The 19,256-nt window shown below is 49.0% G+C and overlaps 1 protein-coding gene across 1 annotated transcript; it reads right to left on the bottom strand.

Annotated features, from left to right (window-relative positions):
* Positions 1-1,143: 1,143 nt before the first annotated feature.
* 4930438A08Rikl (RIKEN cDNA 4930438A08 gene like) lies at positions 1,144-18,645 on the bottom strand. Its single transcript, XM_006246412.5, has 7 exons — positions 18,377-18,645; positions 8,304-8,533; positions 7,585-7,697; positions 6,680-6,881; positions 5,488-5,556; positions 3,600-3,736; positions 1,144-2,204 (listed from the first exon to the last, which is right to left on the bottom strand). The coding sequence occupies exons 1-7, from the start codon at positions 18,402-18,404 to the stop codon at positions 1,373-1,375; spliced, it is 1,611 nt and encodes a 536-aa protein (XP_006246474.1). The 5' UTR covers positions 18,405-18,645; the 3' UTR covers positions 1,144-1,372.
* Positions 18,646-19,256: the final 611 nt, after the last annotated feature.

Genomic DNA, 19,256 nt, shown 5'->3' with positions numbered 1-19,256 from the left:
CATAGGTTCATACCTTTGAGCTCTTGATCCCCAGTTGATGGAACTGTTTGAGAAGGACTAGGAGGTGTGGCCTTGTTGGAGGAGAGGTGGGCTCTGAGATTTCAAAAGCCCATGGCATTTCCAGTTAGCTTTCCCTCCCACCCCACCCCACCCCTCCATCTTCAGATAAAGATGTAAGCTCTTAGCTATGGCTCCAGTGCCATGTCTGCCTATGTAATGAGAATTCTGGAATTTTGGTCTCTTTAAAACAGCACAGAAATATCATAAGAAAATGTTTTCATTCTAATCCCAGGTGTGGGGATATTGGGCTGCTTTGAATTGTCCACAGCAACAGACTATGATTTGCCTCATGCTCTAGCAAAAGTGTGGTTTTGCCAGCTGTAGATAGTTTCTGCAATTGTGTGATATTTAGAATTTTTGGAAACTTTTCAGAGGTTATGTAAATACTGGGGCCCTGAGAGATGGGTTTGTTGGGGGTTGGTGTTTGTTCAGGGGGTTGGTGGTGGTTTGTTAGTAGTTGCGCTCAAAGAAGAAACAAAAGGAAAGAAATTAGTAAGGATCTCTCTCTCTCTCTCTCTCTCTCTCTCTCTCTCTCTCTCTCCCTTCTTTCCTTCTATCTCATATAGGAGATGAAAGGGGAGATAAAGAAGAACCCACAAAGTAGCAAAGGCCAGCTATAGGCCTGCTGCTGTGCTCCCCACTGCAGTGACCATGGATTCACCCCTGAAACTGGAAGCCACCAATAAACTCTTTTGTCTGTAAGCTGTCTCGGTCATGGTGTCGTCATAGCAAAGTAAGACAGAGAGTTAGGACCAGACTCAGATAAAGGAATAAAAGAAGAGGCCTAAGAAAGGCAAGGGTCTCACCTGCCCTGGGGACTCTACTCTGAAATTATTTAGATGACACTAGACTGTCAGGAAACACTTGGGCTGGCCATATGGCAGAGAGGGGAAAGATGCCTGTGGCCATGTCAGTGGTCTGAGCTCAGTCCCTGGGATGCACATGGTGGAAGAACAGAACCCACTTCCCAAAATTTTGCTCTGACCTCCATGCCTCAAACCATGGCGTTTGCATATATAATACACACACACTGAATAAATAAAAGTTAATTTAAAAAATTTATAAACAAAAATGAAACAGTGATAGTTGAATTCAACTTTATTGTTTTTAATCTCTATGCCACAAGTTCTTGCTGAGCCCCTGTCATAAAACCAAGGTCACAGGTAGTCTGTTACCTCAAGGCTCCTCCAGTCATGGGCCTCAGGTAAAGTTTCTGAGCGAAGGCAAAGATGGGTGAGAGTAGGTTTTGTATTGTGTCCTGATGGACAAACTTGTTTGGAATCCCCCGAGTTCTCAGGGCCCATATAATTGTTTACAGTTCACTTTTGGAGAAGTGTCCTTTTATATTTCTGGGGTTCCTTGTCAAAGCCAAGTTCACAGATTCCTGAATGTTCCTTGCCACCCTGAGTCCTGACTTGATAGCAGTGTCGATCCAGCCATGGGGCAGATCTGTGTGTTCACCCGCGAAGAAGACCGGCCCTTCCGGCTGGCTGAGTTCCTGGGCATAGTCCACATATTGGTAGGGGGTGAAGAAGGCAAAGCCACCCATGGAATAAGGATCTTGGCTCCAGTTCTTGATTGCGGAGTAAGGACAGAGATCACGGAGTTCTTCTTTGGGGCGATTGTGAATAGCAGCTAGGTCATCCAGAACAATGTCCACTACCCGACTGTGGTCCAGGGCTGTCAAGAACACAGAGTCATCATCCAGGGTGTACGATGCCAGGATGACCCCCGCACCATTGGGGAAGATGTGGTTGGGATAGTAGATGAAACGGGAAGGCCGGTCGGTGGTAGATTTGCCACTGAAAATGCCGTCTCGTTCCCAGAAACGCTGTTTGCAGGCCAGGATCACTTTGGTGGCACTATTGTAGTGGACAGAACGCAGAGCATCCTGTTTGCTAAGAGAGAGAGGTGGCTGGAATCTAAGGAGGCGGGCAGCCTTAGCAGTGGTGGCCACCACCACAAAATCCGCAGTCAGCCGCGCCCTGGGCTGCAGAGGGTCAGGTGTCTTGTAGGTGACATGAACATAGTCTCCAGACCTCTCTACTTCTTCTGCTGGTGAGTAGAACCAGACAGTCCCTGGGAGCAGAGAATTGTGCAGGGCCTGGGGGAGTTGGTCAAAGCCTCCAACGATTTCATCGAACCTGAGAATGAACCAGCAGAGAGGGAGAGGAGTTGATGGACAGGCCCTTTGGAGGACGGGCTGCTGGAACTAGACAACGACTTAGTTCCTTCTCAGACACGCCCCAGATATGTTTACAGGGATAAAAAGTTGACAAAGAACCAAGGCCATACAGTGTCTGTTAGCTCCAGGGAACCAGAGAAAGGCACTGCTTTAGTGACCAATCGGAAGGGTGCATCTGCTCTGCAGTGACCAATCAGAAGAGCGCATCTGCTCCGAGCTCTCACACACCTCCTATGGCCACCCAAAATGTCTGGCCATAAACTGACAAAGACCCAGAATTGGACTTCTGATCCTCCTGCCTCCACCTCCCAGGTGCTGAGGTTATAGACTTTTGCTGCCCCTCCCAGTTTTATGCCGTGCTAGAGATGGAAACCAGGGCTTCAGGCATGCTCGACAAACTGTCTAGCAGTTAAGCCAGATTCCCGGCCCCGGCCCAGGATTCTTATAACCCCTTCATAATGCCCTCAGGGGACTACTCAAGGCAAGCAGCCTAAGGACTACACAGCTGTTTTATTTAGTCTGTCTAGAAACTACCCCCCATCCCACCCACCCCCACCACCCCCAACCCCACCATGCTTCCTAAAGGCAGTTCTTGGCTCAGATTTAAGTTGATAAGAAGGGTAGGGTCTAAGCCAAAAAAAAAAAAAAAAAAAAAAAAAAAAAAAAAAAAAAAAAAAACAGTATATCTAGATAAATCGATGCCCCAGGCCTGTTCAGGTGCCCTGTGGCCTGTTTTGTTTTGGTTTGGGTTTTTTTTTGTTTTGTTTTTTGGTTTTTGGTTTTTGTTTTTTTGTTTTTGTTTTTGTTTTTTTTTTTTTCACAAAACCAGTTCATCTTTATCTTTTTGTTGTTGTTTTGAGATAAGCTGGGCCTGGAACTTCAGGTCCTCCCACCTCCACCTCCTGAATGATGGCATTACAGGTGTGTACCACCTTGCCTGGCGCCCTTTTATCTTTATAGCTACAGATCACATGGTCAGTGACCAGTGGTGACTGGAGCCTTGGGTTTACATCCCTATAGCCCAGTCTTCCCAGGCTGGAGGATGACAAGTGTCCCTTGAAGCAGGGCTGAGGTCACAGTGCCTGTCACAGAACAGATGAGGTTGTAAGTAACACTCTTGGTAGACCCTTACTCAGAGGTTCTCAAGAGTGGCGTCCCAAGGTAGGCAACATATCAGAAGGCTTGGCTCCGAGTTCTACCCTAGGTGTTTAATGCCCCCAAATCTACCTGTCTCTTCCTCCTGAATGAGACCACCTGGCTTCCCATTCTGGGGGTGGGGAGGATTTTCTCCTGATTTCTTAGTAACCCCTCTTCACTACTATCATCATCAGTAACTAGTGACCCCATTTCTTACCGGGGCTCTTGGAAAAAGGAGATGATGCCACGTAGGGTCTCGGTAAAGGCCTCATAGTAACCGGAGTCTGTGTTCAGCATGTCGCCGATCATCTGCACGGCCCCTCGGCTCAGGTTCCCCACCTTGATCAGGTACTCCTGTCCTCATGTGTGAGGAAATAAGGCAAGAAGGTGAGGAGGTACCAGGAGACAATATGTGAACACTTGTTTTCTACCCAGGGATAACAAGGAACAGACCTGGATAGGGTAGGATAGGCTTGCACCCTCTGGGCCCCAAGGCTACCTTGCATGTGTCCAGACATGATCCCCTTGGTCTACAGGGAAAATCGCTATACTAAGTATAGTTTTCAGCCTACAGACTCTCTTCTCAGCCTTTAATTCCTGCAGTCTTCTCAGATAATGGCAAGGAGTCCTGCTTTGTTAGCTGGGAAAGCTGACGCGGTTTCCACATCCATCCACGTGGACCCAGTCTGGCTTCTTAGAAGAATCTGAGTACCAGAAACATCTCATTCTGCCCTAACCTCCGACTCCTGCCCCATCACCTGCTGATCAGCTGCTCCATCAACAAGTGACCTCAGAGCTGGCTCTGGGTGCACCTGTTGCCCTGCTTGTGCCCTATGCTCTGTCTCTTCTGATTGTCTCAGATAAGCCAGCGTGGACATGACAAGCCTGGCTGGAATGGCCTCACTAGGTAGATTGGATGACCATCCAGTTTGCCCGGGGCTGAGTTGGTCCCTGACACCAATGCAGGTAGGGCTAAAGGCCTGGCTAGAATGTTTGGGTACCACTGGTTTGGGGGAGGGGGATGCCTCTTCAACATACTCATTTAAACCAGAGTAGGGCCACAAAATCCTAGGAACAGCAATACCAGGGCACCTGAAGACAAGTCAGACCTGTTAGGACCGTCTATATCAAGGTTCAGAGAGGTTCTCTGTGCCCCAAGTCTGAGTGTGTGTTACAGTGGATGTGGGTCTTGTCCATCTCCAACTTGTCCTTATTCTCTCATCTCCTCTCTCTTCTTTACACCAAACCTTGAGTATGCAGTGGTCAGACTACACATGACAACCGGCTTTGATCCACCCAGCATCTGAAGCAAGCACCCCACAGAGGCAAACCACAACCTACTTAGAATGGTCAGGACCTGACAGTGACTATCAGCTTCTATCTCAGGATCAGCTGGAGAATACCTATTATCCTTCCCTCACCAGACCCACCAGTGGGCTGGCTCCAGCACGCATGAGCCAAGAGGCTCCCATCAGGGCTACATCTGGAACTCTCCTTGCGTTTTTGTATCTGTAGTACAGGAGATTGAATCCAGGGCCTCACATGTGGCAGATCAGCTCTTATACCAGTGAGCTATACCCATGACCCCAGCCTCTCCTGCTTTTTCACTGTGGTCATGTGTTACAAAAGATGTTTTCATCAGTGGTTAACTGCATTCATTTAACAGTGGTCCTCAGCCAGTATGTAGCCAAGTGACACCGCAAATTGCAAGTAAGCATTGGGACTTTTGCAGAACTATGTAAACATCTAAAGACACATTTTGAAACATTAAGTAACACACACCTATATAAGACTTCCCACCCTTCTATCTGCCTTTGACTAGCCAGGTGTTATGGAGGACTTCTTTGATACAGCAGGCTCTGGAAAAAGTAGCCTCAATTGCCTTCCTTGGAATGGTTTCTGTTTAGTTCCTTCCATCCATCCTCCCTCCGCCCTCACCACCCCCCCCCCCTCTCTCTCTGTCCCTCTTTCTCCCTTCCTCCCCTGCTGGAGCTTGCATTCTCTCAGGGCAGACAGTGAAGGCTAGTAAAGTGCAGGACAATCAGCCCCAGGTGGCAGTCCTACTGCAGGGTTTCAGGGCACAGTGGGTGGGTATCAGGACTGACCTTGGTGGAGAAGGAGTCATACTTCTCCAGGACCTCCTGGCAACTGCTGTTCTTCAGCTCTTCCACAATCTAGGAGGAAAGACATGGCAGACAGGTGGTGAGGGTCAGCCCACATAGATTGTTAACCCTGCCCCATCCATGCACCCGCACCATGCTTGTTCATGGTGTGTGTGTGTGTGTGTGTGTGTGTGTGTGTGTGTGTGTGTGTGTGTGTGTGTGACACTCTATATGAATCCTGGGATCCAGAACTGTGTCCTAAAACTGACATGGTGGGAACCTCACCTCTCCTTGAATAGACACCAAGCATACAAAGGTAGATGTCCAGGTTCCCCTGTCAGCCTTAAGGTTCCTTACCTCACCCACACATGGGGAATCTACCTCCTTTTCCTGCATTGACATTTCTGTGGATTTCTAAGCAGGTGAAGCAGGTAGGAGCCAGAGGGCCTGGCCCCACAGAGCCGCTGAGAGAGTCCGGGCATGCTGACCCTGAGTGAGCAGCAAACAGCATTGAGGGACACCTGGGCAAAAGCCTACAGGGAGTGCTCTCTGCTCCCACTGAGCTTATTCCTCACACTGAGATCCCCTCAGGCCATGGGTCAGAGGAGACAAAGGCAAAGTCTCTGCAGGGCCAGGTCAAAAAGGTGGGCAGGCAGCTCAGACAGGCTGCTTATTGTTCTTCCTTGAGGAACCGTCAGTCATGATGACAGCTGTGGTCTGAGCACTGGTCCTGCAACTGCCACTATCTTATCACTGTGACACATCCCCGTCACCTAAGCCTCACAACAACCTGGGAAGGAGAGGCTCTCTGGAAATGTGGAGGGAAGAGAAGGGAGCCCGCCAAGAGTTTTCGTGGGGTCACACAACACATCTAACCCCTGAGTCCAGCTTGTAGGTCTCATTCTGCGATGAACCTGGTCCCACCATGAGGATTTCATTGTAGCTACTTTATACATGTCTGTACATGCACAGATGTCTGGGGTCTGAGAATATATTCCCCGAACAGCCAATGGCTGGTACGGGACAGAGTCCATGAGAGGGAGAGAGGCCAATAGTGTTCAATCCGGTGTAGGCTTCCTGTATTCATGGACCTCATGGTCCCTCTAAGCTCCTCCCAGGGAAACCAGAGGAACTTGAGGGTGGTTTGCAGGGTGGCTCTGAGGGAAGAGGGGGATCTCCCCTCTCTTTGCCTTACCTTTCTCAGAGATGCATCAAAGAGCTGTTCTGCTGTCTTCCCCATCTCATCAGCTTTGACTGAGTAACCCAGCAGGCCAGGGTCGGCCTGCACTGCCCCCGAGCGCTGCCGAACTCCATTGACCAGCACCCAGGTCTGATTGTTGCAAGGGCAGAATTCCTTTAGCATCAGCCCGAATCTTTTGATGAGCTCATGAGAAAACCTGTGGAAGGGGGTCAAAGGCTCCTCAGTTTCTGCTCTTGCTCCCTGGGCTTACTTCTTATCTCCCTTGAATTCACCAAGACCACCCGGCCCCTTCCTCCATGAAAGGGATGTTAGGTACTTGGTCATCACACTAGATTAGAAGCCATAAGGCCAAGGCTCCCTGCTAATGACCTACGCTGGCAGAGTGTTCTGCCACTTTGTGCGGAATATGCAACCTTCCCATTTTCAAACATGACCACTCCAGTTCCCGGAGGCCCAGTGGGGGGTGTTCCTGGAGTCTTTCCTTGGCGCCATCCTTTTTAGAGGCTATGTTCACGACTCCCTAACCTTCTAGCTGCATTCTCCAAACTCCTCACCCATTCAGAAAGGTCCTACTGGGAGGGTGCTGGGCTTCCTGTCATTCGCAAACTCAGTAGACTACTTTTGACTTGGCCACAGGTTTCTCTTGGACCACCTATCTTCTGTGATCCTCAGCCCAGCCTGCTTGGCAGCCAAGCCCAGTACAGTTATCATCTCACATGGATTAAACACCAAGGCTGGGAGAGGCTCCTAGGCTGCCCCAGGGCTGGCAAATGAGTTGAGTCAGATTCTAACCCCTGGGTTCCCATCCATCCATCCATCCACTGCTGTCCGCATTGGCCTCTTGGTGTGACAACCCTCACCCCGCCCTCCTTCCTTGCCACTACTGCTCTTGAGAGTACCTGTGGTTGATAGGGATCCTCATGGCGCCCAGCTCTATGTACCAGTGCGCTCCAGGGACTCGGTGAGTCTCGATTCTGCCACCTACACGTCCTGAGGCCTCCAGGACAGTCACCTGGAAAGACAGCTCTTTTAATAAACCCAATGAGGCTTGCCACATACCCTCCATACAACATCCTCCTTCCCTGTGGCAGACCCAGATTTACTACCCTTCCTAGTCCTCCCTCCCTCCATCCATCCATTCATCCACCCATCCCTACTCTTCCCTCCCTCCTTCCCTTCCTCTCTCCCTTTCTCCCTTCCTCCTTCCTTCCTTCCTCCCCTCCCTCCTTCCCTTCCACTCTTTTCCCTCCATCCCTTCATCCCTCCCTCTATCATTCCTCCCTCCCTTTGTTCTTCCGTCCCTCCTTCCCTCCCCCCTCCTCTATCCATCCCTTTCTCCCTTCCTTTCTCCTATTCTTCCTTTTTCAGTACTAAGAATGACAACCACAGGTTATTCCTTCCCCTATCACCAAGCAACAGCATTAGCTTCTTCCTGCCTCTTTCTGAAACTTGGTCTTTGCTCCTGAGCAAGCTTATCTGCCCTCCTACCCCAGCTACTCTAGAACCCTCAAGCTTCATTTGGCCCCATCTCCTGAGGGATGTTCACAGCTTGGGCTTCTGCCTCCCTGTTTGTAGCCCAATCTTCCCACAAGAGATCCTCCCCTGCCCAATCACATACCTGGTGGCCAGCATCCTGCAAGATCTTGGCAGCAGTGAGTCCAGCCATGCCTGCCCCAATCACCACCACTTGCTTCCTCTCGGCTGTCTGCCCCAGTCCATTCCGAGCCAGCTGCAGTAGCTCTTCATACTGGGGATCCTCAAAGCACTTGACAAGCTTGCTGTTGAAGGCCTGAGTATTCAAGCTCAGCACGGACAGGAAGATGAGAGCCAGCCAGCCTGGGAACATAGCTGTGGATATTGGCAGGTGAGCAAATGCCTGGGGATGAAGGAGGACTGGCCATAACCCTTGATCTGAGGAAGATTTATCACCAGACCAGACCTATGACGCAACGTTCCAGGCACTCCCCTACCAAAGAGAGTCTTAGTCACAGGTCCTCCCCAGCTTACCTGCTACTCTTCCTGCTGGCCCACAAATGCCCCTCAGGTACCAAAGCCTCTCATCTCACCCGGGAAATGACATAGGATGAATGTCTGCCCAAGGTGCCTTCCTTCCTCTCAGTCAGTGGGACTGTCATGCACCTAGATGACATAGCTTTGCCTACCACATTTTTCCATCTCCACCACCGTTTGAGGTGGATAGACTATCTGCACTGAGAGGACCCTTACCTAAGCACCGCTGTGGAAGACCAAAGAGCGGGAGCCTGAAACCTTATGTAACAAAGCAATAGATAGATCACCAGGTTCCCAAGCCCCAGAGGATCATCACAGGGCTGCCTCTAAGAGATGGCCATGGCTCCCTGAAGTTAGAGTTTGCCCGGCAGAGAGCCTGTGTCCCGCACTTCACTTCTGATGCGACTCTCTCCATTCCGACTCAGCTGTGGGAAAGGCCGGTCACTCCTTCCGTCTGGGAGTCAGTCAGAGGTGTGCATTTTGTGTCAGTTGAGTTCGTATTTTCAAAGCTATTGTCTGTGTTATGGGACGAACTGAGTCTCCCCCAAACGGATATGTTGAGGCTTTAAACCACGAGATCTTAAAATTGCAACTCTATTTTGGGATGGTAGCCATTGAAAAGGTGAAGAGTTCAAATGAAGCTGTGAGCTGGGTCCTCCCCCGATGTGATATCCTCATAAGAAGAGTGCCAGACATAGGCCCTAAAGGAGAACCACAGGCTGTTCCCTAAACTGGTACAATTTCTTACTGCATCCTATCCTTAACCTTCTACCACAGAGAAGCGACGCCCTTGTCCCCTCACAAAGATGGTGCTTTTTGCAGCAGAGACCATTACAGAACGTTACAACCAGTCAAAACACAGAGAACAACTGACTGCTATGTACCCAGTCCCAGGATACATCAACAACATAATCCTTACAACTCAGGCTCAAGGAACATTGAGGAAGACGGGGAGGGGTAGGTGGAGGGGTGTAGAAAGATTGTAGGAGCCAAAGGACTTATGCCTACTTTGAGATCGTCTCTTCTGAAAAAAGAAAAAAAGAAACGAAAAGAAAGACAGATAGTAGGAGTACGGAAGAGAGGGTGGGTCTGGGGAGTTAGAGGGAGTAGTTGGGGGTGACTATGATCAAGCTACATTGTGTGAAATTCTCAAAAAAAGTAATGGTAATATTGAGGTGATAAAAAGGAGGAGGGAGTGTGAACACTAGAGAGGGTCATCAGGGATGCCCACATTGAAAGGCAATACCCATGATGAGGCTATGATGAGGAACCTTTAAAGAGACCAAACCCAGCTGTAACACCTTGGTTGAGACACCCATTCATGTCCTCTAAGGTATTTTCTTCCCCAGTCTGAGCTGACTAAGACAGGCTGTTCCTCAACATCTTTTCCCAGGTTGGTGAAGAGAAGACCGATTGGGTGCCTTTCTCCCAAAACATAGTTTGCCACTGAAACACCCCGGTAGCATGACAGAGAACGGAAGCAGAGGAATTGCCAGCCGTGTGTGACTGGCTGCTCGCTCACCCCACCCAGCACCATGTCCCTGTGTCCCTGTTCAATACTCATATTTGGTACGTTAGAGAATTGCTCAACCTGTCTTATCCAGCCTGAATCAGAATTCAGTTTCATCTGCACAGAGCTTGACTCCTAACAGTTCACCCAACAATTGAGAAATACATGTGTGAGGGAACAAGCAGACAGAAAGACAGTGGGCCAGACGGAGGAGCAGCCGAGTAGAGAGAGGGAAGAACGCACAGACAGAGGTTTTCCTCCACCCTTTGCAATCATCACAGACACCAGGCCTGCAGCTAGGAGCCAGGGTTTCGTCTGGACTTGTCGTCACTCATCCCTCCGCTCACCCTTACAATCTGTTTCTGTCTGCTTTCCTCAGGGCCTACCCTAGTCTCTAGACTCCCTCTGTGAACCTGTGCTCTTGTCATCTGGCTTCATAATTGTTTTTGAGAAATGAACACACACACACACACACACACACACACACACACACACACACCATCACCGTCACTGTCACTGTCACCAGAATCCAGCCTATTTTCCACACCTTGGATTCACTCATCTCTTCTGTCTTCAAGTGGAGCTAGTTAGCAGTAAGGAAGTGGATTCGAACCGGTTTGGAAACCAGAAGTCTCGGGGTTTCCCTCTTTGTTCCTCGTGAGGCACTAATTTGCATTTATTTATTCATTGTCTATACGAGCATGATTCAATACGATACTTTAACACATGCATACGGTATGCACCCATCACCTGAACTGCATTGCTGGGAGCTGGTGCTTGAAATTACCAGCAGTCCCTTTAAGAAGGCTGGGCCTTCTGGGAATCACAACTACACTCAAGCTGGTTTTCCCAAGTGAAGGAAGTTGTACGAGGTTGCTCTCATTTTCCTCCAGTTCCTGGAGAGCCATTCCAACACAGTTACTACAAAGCAGAGCAAAGGAGAACGAAACATCCTCCAGTTCCAGGAGCTATCACAACAACCCAACCACCTGTAGTCCTCAACTATATACAGGAAAACAAACAAACAGAGCCAGGAAGCCTGTAGTGGCCCAGGCAACCACAGGCATTTACTACACAAGCTGAAGCTGGCACCAGATCCACAGCCCTAGCGTCCCTCCACCCACCCCTTGCTCTAAAGAGTGGCTGTGACTTGTGTCTATGGTGGGGTGACCACTGAGAAATCCACGTGTTTGCTGGAATCAAAAGCCATGTCTGACCTGTCCATCTGCATGGACCCTAAACCTTGTGTGGTCACAGAAACAATGTGGGTAGTAAGTGTAATGACTTTGTTGGAGAAATGAATTAAAATCTGCAAGTGGGGGCTGGGGATTTAGCTCAGTGGTAGAGCGCTTACCTAGGAAGCGCAAGGCCCTGGGTTCGGTCCCCAGCTCCGAAAAAAAGAACCAAAAAAAAAAAAAAGTACCAAAAAAGAATAAAAAAGTTCTGATTTTTTAACAATAAGGTAACTACAACCTGATTAATATATTTTTGTTTACTGAGACAGGATCTCAGGTAGCTCAAGCCAGCCTCACACTCAGGGTAGCCTAAACTGGCCTTGAACTCCTAATCCTATGCCTCTACCTCCGGAGTGCGGGAAGTAGGGCCCAGCTTTTGTTTAATTTTGAGATAGACCCTTACTCTGGAGCATGGACTAGCCTTGAACTCTGCATCCTCCCGCCTCAGCCTTTCATGTGATGGGAGCCCAGGCGTGTGGAACCCCACTATGCCTGACTTTCTCGAGGGGTGATTTGAAACGCTATTGAACAACAGCGATGGTGAAAACAGATGAAAATACCACCTGTGCGCTATGATCTCACACTGGAGTAGGTGCTAAATTATCACACTGTATCAGGGATCCATGTGATCTATGTGCCATTAGAAAGATTAAAAAATAGAGCTGCACACGGTGGCGAACATCTGTCATCCCAGCACTTGGGAGGGGGAGGGAGGGAGTTCCAAAGATTCACCTCAGCTATGGTCTGAGCCCATCTGGGGATACATGAGACCCTGTCTTCAAAACTAAAACAAAACTAACAAAGTAAAACAAACTCTGTCCCTTTGTCTACTTCAAACTACACCTATAAGGTCATTTCTGTTACTTCTGGAAAGCAGAGTCACTATGGGTCTAGAGCTGGCCTATGAGGATGACAAAGGAAGCCTGAAGGTTGCCGGGAGCCCTGGCCTTGAAGGCTTCCTCGGGGTTCTCACAAAAGAATCCAGCAATGGATCTCAAGTCTCCAGGGACCAGATGGCTCCAACTCCTTCAGTCTATCTGAGGGTGGGCAGCCAGGTCATGCCTCTTTCCCACCTCAGAGCTCCCCCACTGTCTTGACACTCCATTCATGACTCTGTTACCAGAAGCACAGGTGTTAGGGGGAGCCCTGGAGAAGAGAGCCCAGGTCTTGAGGGATCATGGGAAAACATGTGCTCTCCACACCAAGCTCTGTTCTCCTTGCCTCTCATTAGGTGTTTAATGAATCCTTCCACTAGTTCTTGGCCAGAAGCCTTAGGAGAGATTTGAACCCTCCTGAGTCTCTGTGTGTGTCTCAGTGCTGCTTCCTTACTTGACTCTTCCACCTCAGTCAGTATCTACTCCTTCCTCCCTCCCACTCCCTACTGCTTCAATCATCTGGACTGAGGGGCTTTATGTCTGCCTGTCTGTCTCTGTCTGCCTGCCTGTCTCTGTCTCTGTCTCTCTGTCTTTGTATCTGTCTCTCTGTCTCTGTGTGTGTGTGTGTGTGTGTGTGTGTGTGTGTGTCTTCTTTTCCTTCTATTCTTCTTTTTTCTTCATCTCTTCTTGTTGTTTACTTTTTTGAGATGGGGGTTTGACCAAATAGCCCAGGCTAGCCTGGAGCTCACTGAGTATTTCAGACTTGCCTCATGCTCTCTCTCCATATCCTTCCCCTTCTCCTAAATTTTCTTCTAGGAAAAAGACACCTCTTCCTCCTTCCTCCAGAGCTCCAGGGCACTTGGAACAGAAACTCCCAAGTTTCTATTTGTTTCCTGCTTGATGAGCCCCTGGTGAGCACTGCTCTGACACATCTCTACCTTCCAGGGCTTGAGCCTGTTTTTTCTATAGCCCTTCTAAAGGCTGTCACCCTTCCCCATCCCTCCCTTTGTGGGATGGAGAGGTTTGGAGCAAGTCCATGTTACCTGCAGACTCACCTGCAGAAGGAGCAAGCTGGACGGGGTAGAGAGCAGAGGTGAGGGAAGAGAGCAAATCCAAGGAGCACAGGCACCTGTACCCAGCACAGCCTCATGCCGGCTTTGTGAAATCTAGAGCCAGGAGGGCTCCTGAAACCCGATCTCATCCAGCAAGAACATCACCAGACTCCAGGTTTTAACTCTTCAGACTGCGTCTCGTGGTACTGCGATTTAACTACATCTCCTGCTTATTAATCAGACGGATATCTTCAGCAGGAGGGAATCATCGGAGACAGACATGGTTCCAATCAGACGACAAGGCAGTGGGCTGCTTCTGAAGGTGACCCAGGTTTCTCCAAAGAACCTCAGCCACGCCACGGACCAGAAAGTCACCTGGCACGTCCACAGTGACTCCCCCTTGTGTGATGTTTACAAAGGGATGAGCTCAGCGATGGAGATAAAATAAACAACAGTGGCTCACACCTGTCATCCCTGCGCTCCAGAGGCTGATGCTGGAGGGTTTCTGTGGGTTTGAGGTCAGTATGAGCCACACAGCGCGCTCCAGGACAGCTGGACTACAGGTGACTACTCTGTCTCTAACAGTAACGCCAGATGTGATCACAGGATCGATCTCTAGAAAGTGTGGCTTGGCACCAACAGGAGACCGTCCTGGGCCTACTAGAAATTTGTTATAATGTCACCCGAGTGGTGGTCACATGAGTGTGTGTGCTATAGAAATTTCAAAAGTCAGTTCTAAAGCACGAAAGTGAACCCTGTGCTAACATTAAAACTGTATTCTAAAAATTTTTGAGACAGTGTCTCATGTAGCTCAGGCTGGCCTTAAACTCCAAAATATCCTCTCTCTCTCTCTCTCTCTCTCTCTCTCTCTCTCTCTCTCTCTCTCCCTCCCTCCCTCCCTCCCTCCCTCCCTCCCTCCCTTTCTCTCTCTCTCTCTCTCTCTCTCTCTCTCTCTCTCTCTCTCTCTCTCTCTCCCTCCCTCTCCTCCTCTTCCTCCTCTTCCTCCCCCCACTCTCCTGAGTGCCCAATTAAAAGTATATATGCTTGACTTAAAATGTTTTTCTTTTTCCTTTCAGGGACTGAGGAGACAAGGCAGTGTGTAAAATAAGCACTTTCTGCGTAAGCACACAGACTGAGCACAATCTGAAGAGCTAGATGTGGCTGTGTGCATCTGTGACCTGTGTGACAGAAAGTGACTCACTAGGCATTGCTGGCTGGATTCTGCCTCCAGGTTCTGTGAGAGACCGTGCTTCAAGGTAATAAAATGGGACTTGATAGATCAGAATACTCAACAGCCTCCTCTGAACTCCACACCTAAGCATACACACATGTACGTATAATACACACACACACACACACACACACACACGCACGCACGCACGCATGCATGTACTTTTCCTAGGTAGCAGTTGGGAGGTGTATTGCTTAGGTTTTTACGTCAACTTGAGACAAGCCAAGGTCATCTGGGAAGAGGGCATAGCATATGAGAAAATGCCTCCATCAGATCGGTCTGTAGGCAAGCCTGTGGGGGCATTTCCTTAATTGATCATTGGTAGAAGAGGGCCCAACCCCCTGTAGGTGGTGCCACCCATGTGCAAGATGGTCTTGGATTGTATAAGAAAGTAGACTGAGCAAGCTGTTGGAAGACAGCCTGTAAGCAACATTCCTCCCCAGTCCCTGTCTCCAGGTTCCCGCCTTGACTTTCTGTACAAACTGATAGCAGTGACCACTCTGTGGTATGGCCAATGGGAATGGTTTTGTTGTAGTAGATGTAAGAGAACGAACAGCCAGGGGCATCTAGAACTGTCCAGAGCAGAGAGAAAGAAACACACGGAACAGTCAGCAGACGGGGCCTGGCTGGGGCTCTCTGCAAGAGAGGAGATCAGCAGGGGATAGTGACTAGAGAGAACCTACTGAGAGAAGCAGGGCCAAACAGAGATGCAGAGAGTGGGGGCACATAGCAGGAATAGCCGGAGTGTAAGGAGAAGGAGTGGCCGGGGAGAGGGAAGCCATGAGCTGGTGGGAGTTTAGAGGAAGGGAGCGAGTGAGAAGGGATAGGTGACTAGCTAGCATGGACTTTGAACAGGTACTGGTGACACGGAGGGGACAAGGGTGGAGGGGCTTGAGATGGCTTGTGCTTTGGTATGCGGATAGGCACCACAGGTAGCCATAAATCCCTTCTATCAGAGGTTAGAGAAACTGCTTTTGGTAAGTGGGAACCAGTTTCATAAGTTCCTGAGGAATGCTGGCTTTTATCCAACTGCCAGAAATCCCCCTCTAGTCCAGGTTGAGCTCATTTCTGGATATTTGGACTGCCTTTTGGGGTTCAGGGAATTGGAGTTTTCTTTGGGCCTAACCCTTTCCTCAATGATGGTCCTAAGAGTTGTAAGCTGAAATAAATTCTTCCTTTCCCAAGTTGCTTTTTGGTTATAGTAACTATAGCAATGGAAACTTTAACTAAGACAGGAGGATCAGAAGTCAAGGCCGGCCTCAGCTACAAGGCAAGTTCAAGGACAGATTGCACAAAATGAGAGTCTAGCTCTAAAAAAAAAAAAAAAACCAAAGTGTTCATGGGCATGCACGAACACATGTGCAGGCACGTGAGTATTTACAGGCAAAAGACAATAGTGGAAGAAAAATGAAATCTAGTTGAACAGAACGGAGTCAGGTGCGGCTGAGGTGCTTCTTGTGTGTACTGGGACGCTTCTAGAACTGGGATGTGCTTTGAGGCCAGGGCTCAGTGTCTCCTCATCACTTGCCTCATGAAGGAGGCTATGGGCTTCTGTCCTCTACTCAATGTGTAGAAAGGGGTTACGCTGCCCTAGGGATGCAGAGATTGGCCAACAAGAGATTTACACAAATAGCATAGCAAGCCAGGACATCGGCACCAGACTACATGTATACCTGCTTTAAGCAATGCAGATAAGTTCCTTTCGTTCTCCAACCCTTGATACTGTCCCATTTCTATCCAAACATATCCTAGAATGCATCTTAAAACAAAGAGATGGGCTGAGCCATCCTAAACCAGTTATGAATAACAACGCACGGTAAGGCAGACTGTGTGTCTCTTGAGTGAACTTTAGGGAGAACCCCTATTAACCATTTTATAGCTAGGCATAATTGGGCATAAAGATTAGTGAGCAAAGGCTTACATGACCCAAGCCTGTCAATCAAAACAGAGAACCACCAACATGACACCTCCCAGCAGCCAACTCCTCCTTGTCTAGAACCTCTTAAAAGGAAAGCCCCAAAGGGTAACCAGGACCCCTGAGTCCCCTCACTTGCGTGGCCCACTGCTCTCTCAAGGCACATTCTGACCTGCATTATCACTTTGCTTTGAATAAAGTCCTCACCACTTTTGCCAATCTTTGTGTGTCTTTGTTTCAGTTTTCTGAATAAGATGCCAAGACTGAAAACTCTTAGACTAGACTCTGACCACCAGTAACAAAAAGATGCTTGCTTCTAAGATTGGCATAGATCTCTGTCCAGAAGATATTGTCCTGCAGAAGGTTGTCCCAGGACTTCTGCTCTCAGGGCTCTCTGTCTTGGAGAGTCTGTTTTAGGACCTGCGATGGGGTGGAGAGAAGGGTTTCAATCTTGACGGTGCGTCCTAAATGTCTAGTTTAGAGATTTGCCCTAAGAGTCTATCCTAGGTCTATCCTACAGTCTGTCTTGGGGTCCATCTGTCTTTCTATTTGCAAATATGTTACAAGTGTATGGGTGCCTAGAGAGGTCAGAAGAGGATGTCAGATCTTCTAGATGAGGCTTTTGTGGGATGCCTGATGCGGATTCTTTGAACCAAACTCAGATCTTGACAAAGGACAGCAAGTGTATAAAACCCCTGAGCATCTCTCCAAACCACACCTCTCTCCCATTTTTGAGAGAAAGGGTCTACATAACCTGGTCTGTGTAACCAAGCCTGGAATTCCCTATGCAAACTATCTAGCCTCAAATTTATGATGGTCCTCTAGTCTCTGCCTCCCAAGTGCTGGAATTTTGGATGTGCACCACCATGCCCAGCTACTGTTTATTCTTTGATTTCGGGTCTGACAGCTAGGGTAGGGATTCCTCTGTAATGCTGGTGTTGGGGCAGGGGGATGGCTGTCCTCATAGTATTCCCAAGGCTTGAATTTGTTTACTATGAGTAGAACCTGTAAGAGTACACGATTTTCACAAAAGCAGAATGAGGAACTGTGGGTAGATGCTGAAAGTGCTGGGGGCCTACACTGGCCTCTGCCCTTGCAGCATGACTTTCTCCTTTTGCACTTCTTGTGTCTGCCCCTGCAGCCACTCCACAGGCCACATGGGAGGCCCTGCACACAAGAGGGACTGTGACCACACAGAACCCTCAATTCTCCTGTGGGAACTGCTCCCGGCCATGCCCCTGGAGAAAGTCAGAGAGGGCACAAGAGCTCATTATGTGGGTCAGGAGTCTGGCCCTGCACTGCATGCACAGTACAGAAGCTCAAAAACATCATGATGGACAGAGTGGGGGATGGAGATAAAACATGCAGGGAAGAGAGAGGGGGCAGAGAATAGAAACCCAGGAAAATGGAGAGTTGCCTCCAAAACAGCTGGGGTTTAGGGGGACACACAGTTCACACCCTAGTTCAGTTTCAGACCCAATTAGCACAGAGCACACCAAAAAACAAAAACAAAAAACAAACCCACCACACAAATCACATATAACATACAATACATATATGCACACATGCATAACACAGCACATTACAGAAAATACACCACACACACACACACACACACACACACACACACACACACATCCTTCCTCCAGAGAGGGCTCACCCCAGGGTAAACCTCACTATGCTGTATCCTGGTATCCTGCCCAGCTGCTTCTAAGGAACTGGTCTTTGGATTTTGTGTCCAGGCAAAAGGGACCTGACACAGGCAGAGGAGGCAAGCACAGCCTTCTAGGGTAACATACAAGCTTAAGAGAAAGGCCATTTCCAGGATCTTCACCCTGGGAAAGAAGGCAAAACAGTACATACCTAGAGGCCTGCCTGGGACTGATAGCATCCATGTCCACAGAGCCAGAGCTTGGGTAAGTAGTCAGAGTTGAGGACGGTGAATGGAGGTCAGAGTTCCAGACCAGGAAGAGGCCATCTGTGCTCTCTGTCATGAGCCCATGACTCTAACCTCGATGAAGATGAGGCTGGGCTCCCTTGGCTTTTCCTTGCTTTCCAGCTCTACTGACAAGCCAGGGAAGTTTGGAACAGGGAAGAGGTGGAATCATATGCTTCTGTGGGACATTCAGGGCAACATTCTCATTCTGATGCAAGAAGAGGCATGGTGCAAGAGGGTGTGGCCATCAGTGGTTCAGCAGGACCCGGCACCTCTGCTGCTGGGTGGGGCTGGGTCCTCAGTTCTGCCTCCCACCATTATCAATGACCCACCTCCTGGGCTCTGTGTCTTCATGTCCTAAAAGGAGTGAACTCTCCTAAAGGGAGAGGGAACTGTGGGCTGCCTCTGTCCCCACTTTTGCACCTGTTCTTTCTCTTCTGAAAGTTGCATAAGGAGAGAAAGTTCTAGCATGACTAGTACTTTTGAGGTGTCTCCTAAGAGAAGGTAGCATGTGAGAGAGCATGCTGGGTGGAGCCTGCTCTCCACCTCCAATTGCCCCATCTCCCAGAGGTCTGTCTTCAGTGCCCTTTACATAGAGCTGTCATCTCATGGTAGACGTTGAGTTAGCAGCACTGAGGATACCTGACTCTGATCTTTCTTCTCATTCATGTTATAACAGCTTTTTATTTATTTATGGGTTCTTTTAGTACAGAGTAGAGTGTATTTGAGGGCATGGGAAAGAGGGTTAAGAAGGGAGTAGAGGCAGAAAAAGAGGGGAGAGAGACAGACAGACAGACAGACAGACAG

Source organism: Rattus norvegicus, chromosome 10 (assembly GCF_036323735.1).
Source record: "Rattus norvegicus strain BN/NHsdMcwi chromosome 10, GRCr8, whole genome shotgun sequence".
Lineage (NCBI taxonomy): Eukaryota > Metazoa > Chordata > Mammalia > Rodentia > Muridae > Rattus > Rattus norvegicus.
Note: the sequence above shows the minus strand (reverse complement) of the source record. Positions and strands in the feature narration are given on the sequence as shown.

Bases quoted from the DNA above. Each gene is read 5' to 3' on its own strand.
- 4930438A08Rikl (XM_006246412.5), bottom strand. From the start codon at position 18,404: ATGCTATCAGTCCCAGGCAGGCCTCTAG. The intron at 7,698-8,303 runs GTATGTGATTGG...CTGTCTTTCCAG, and splicing joins TGCAGGATGCTGGCCACCAG to GTGACTGTCCTGGAGGCCTC. The intron at 5,557-6,679 runs GTAAGGCAAAGA...CTTTCCTCCTAG, and splicing joins TTGATGCATCTCTGAGAAAG to ATTGTGGAAGAGCTGAAGAA.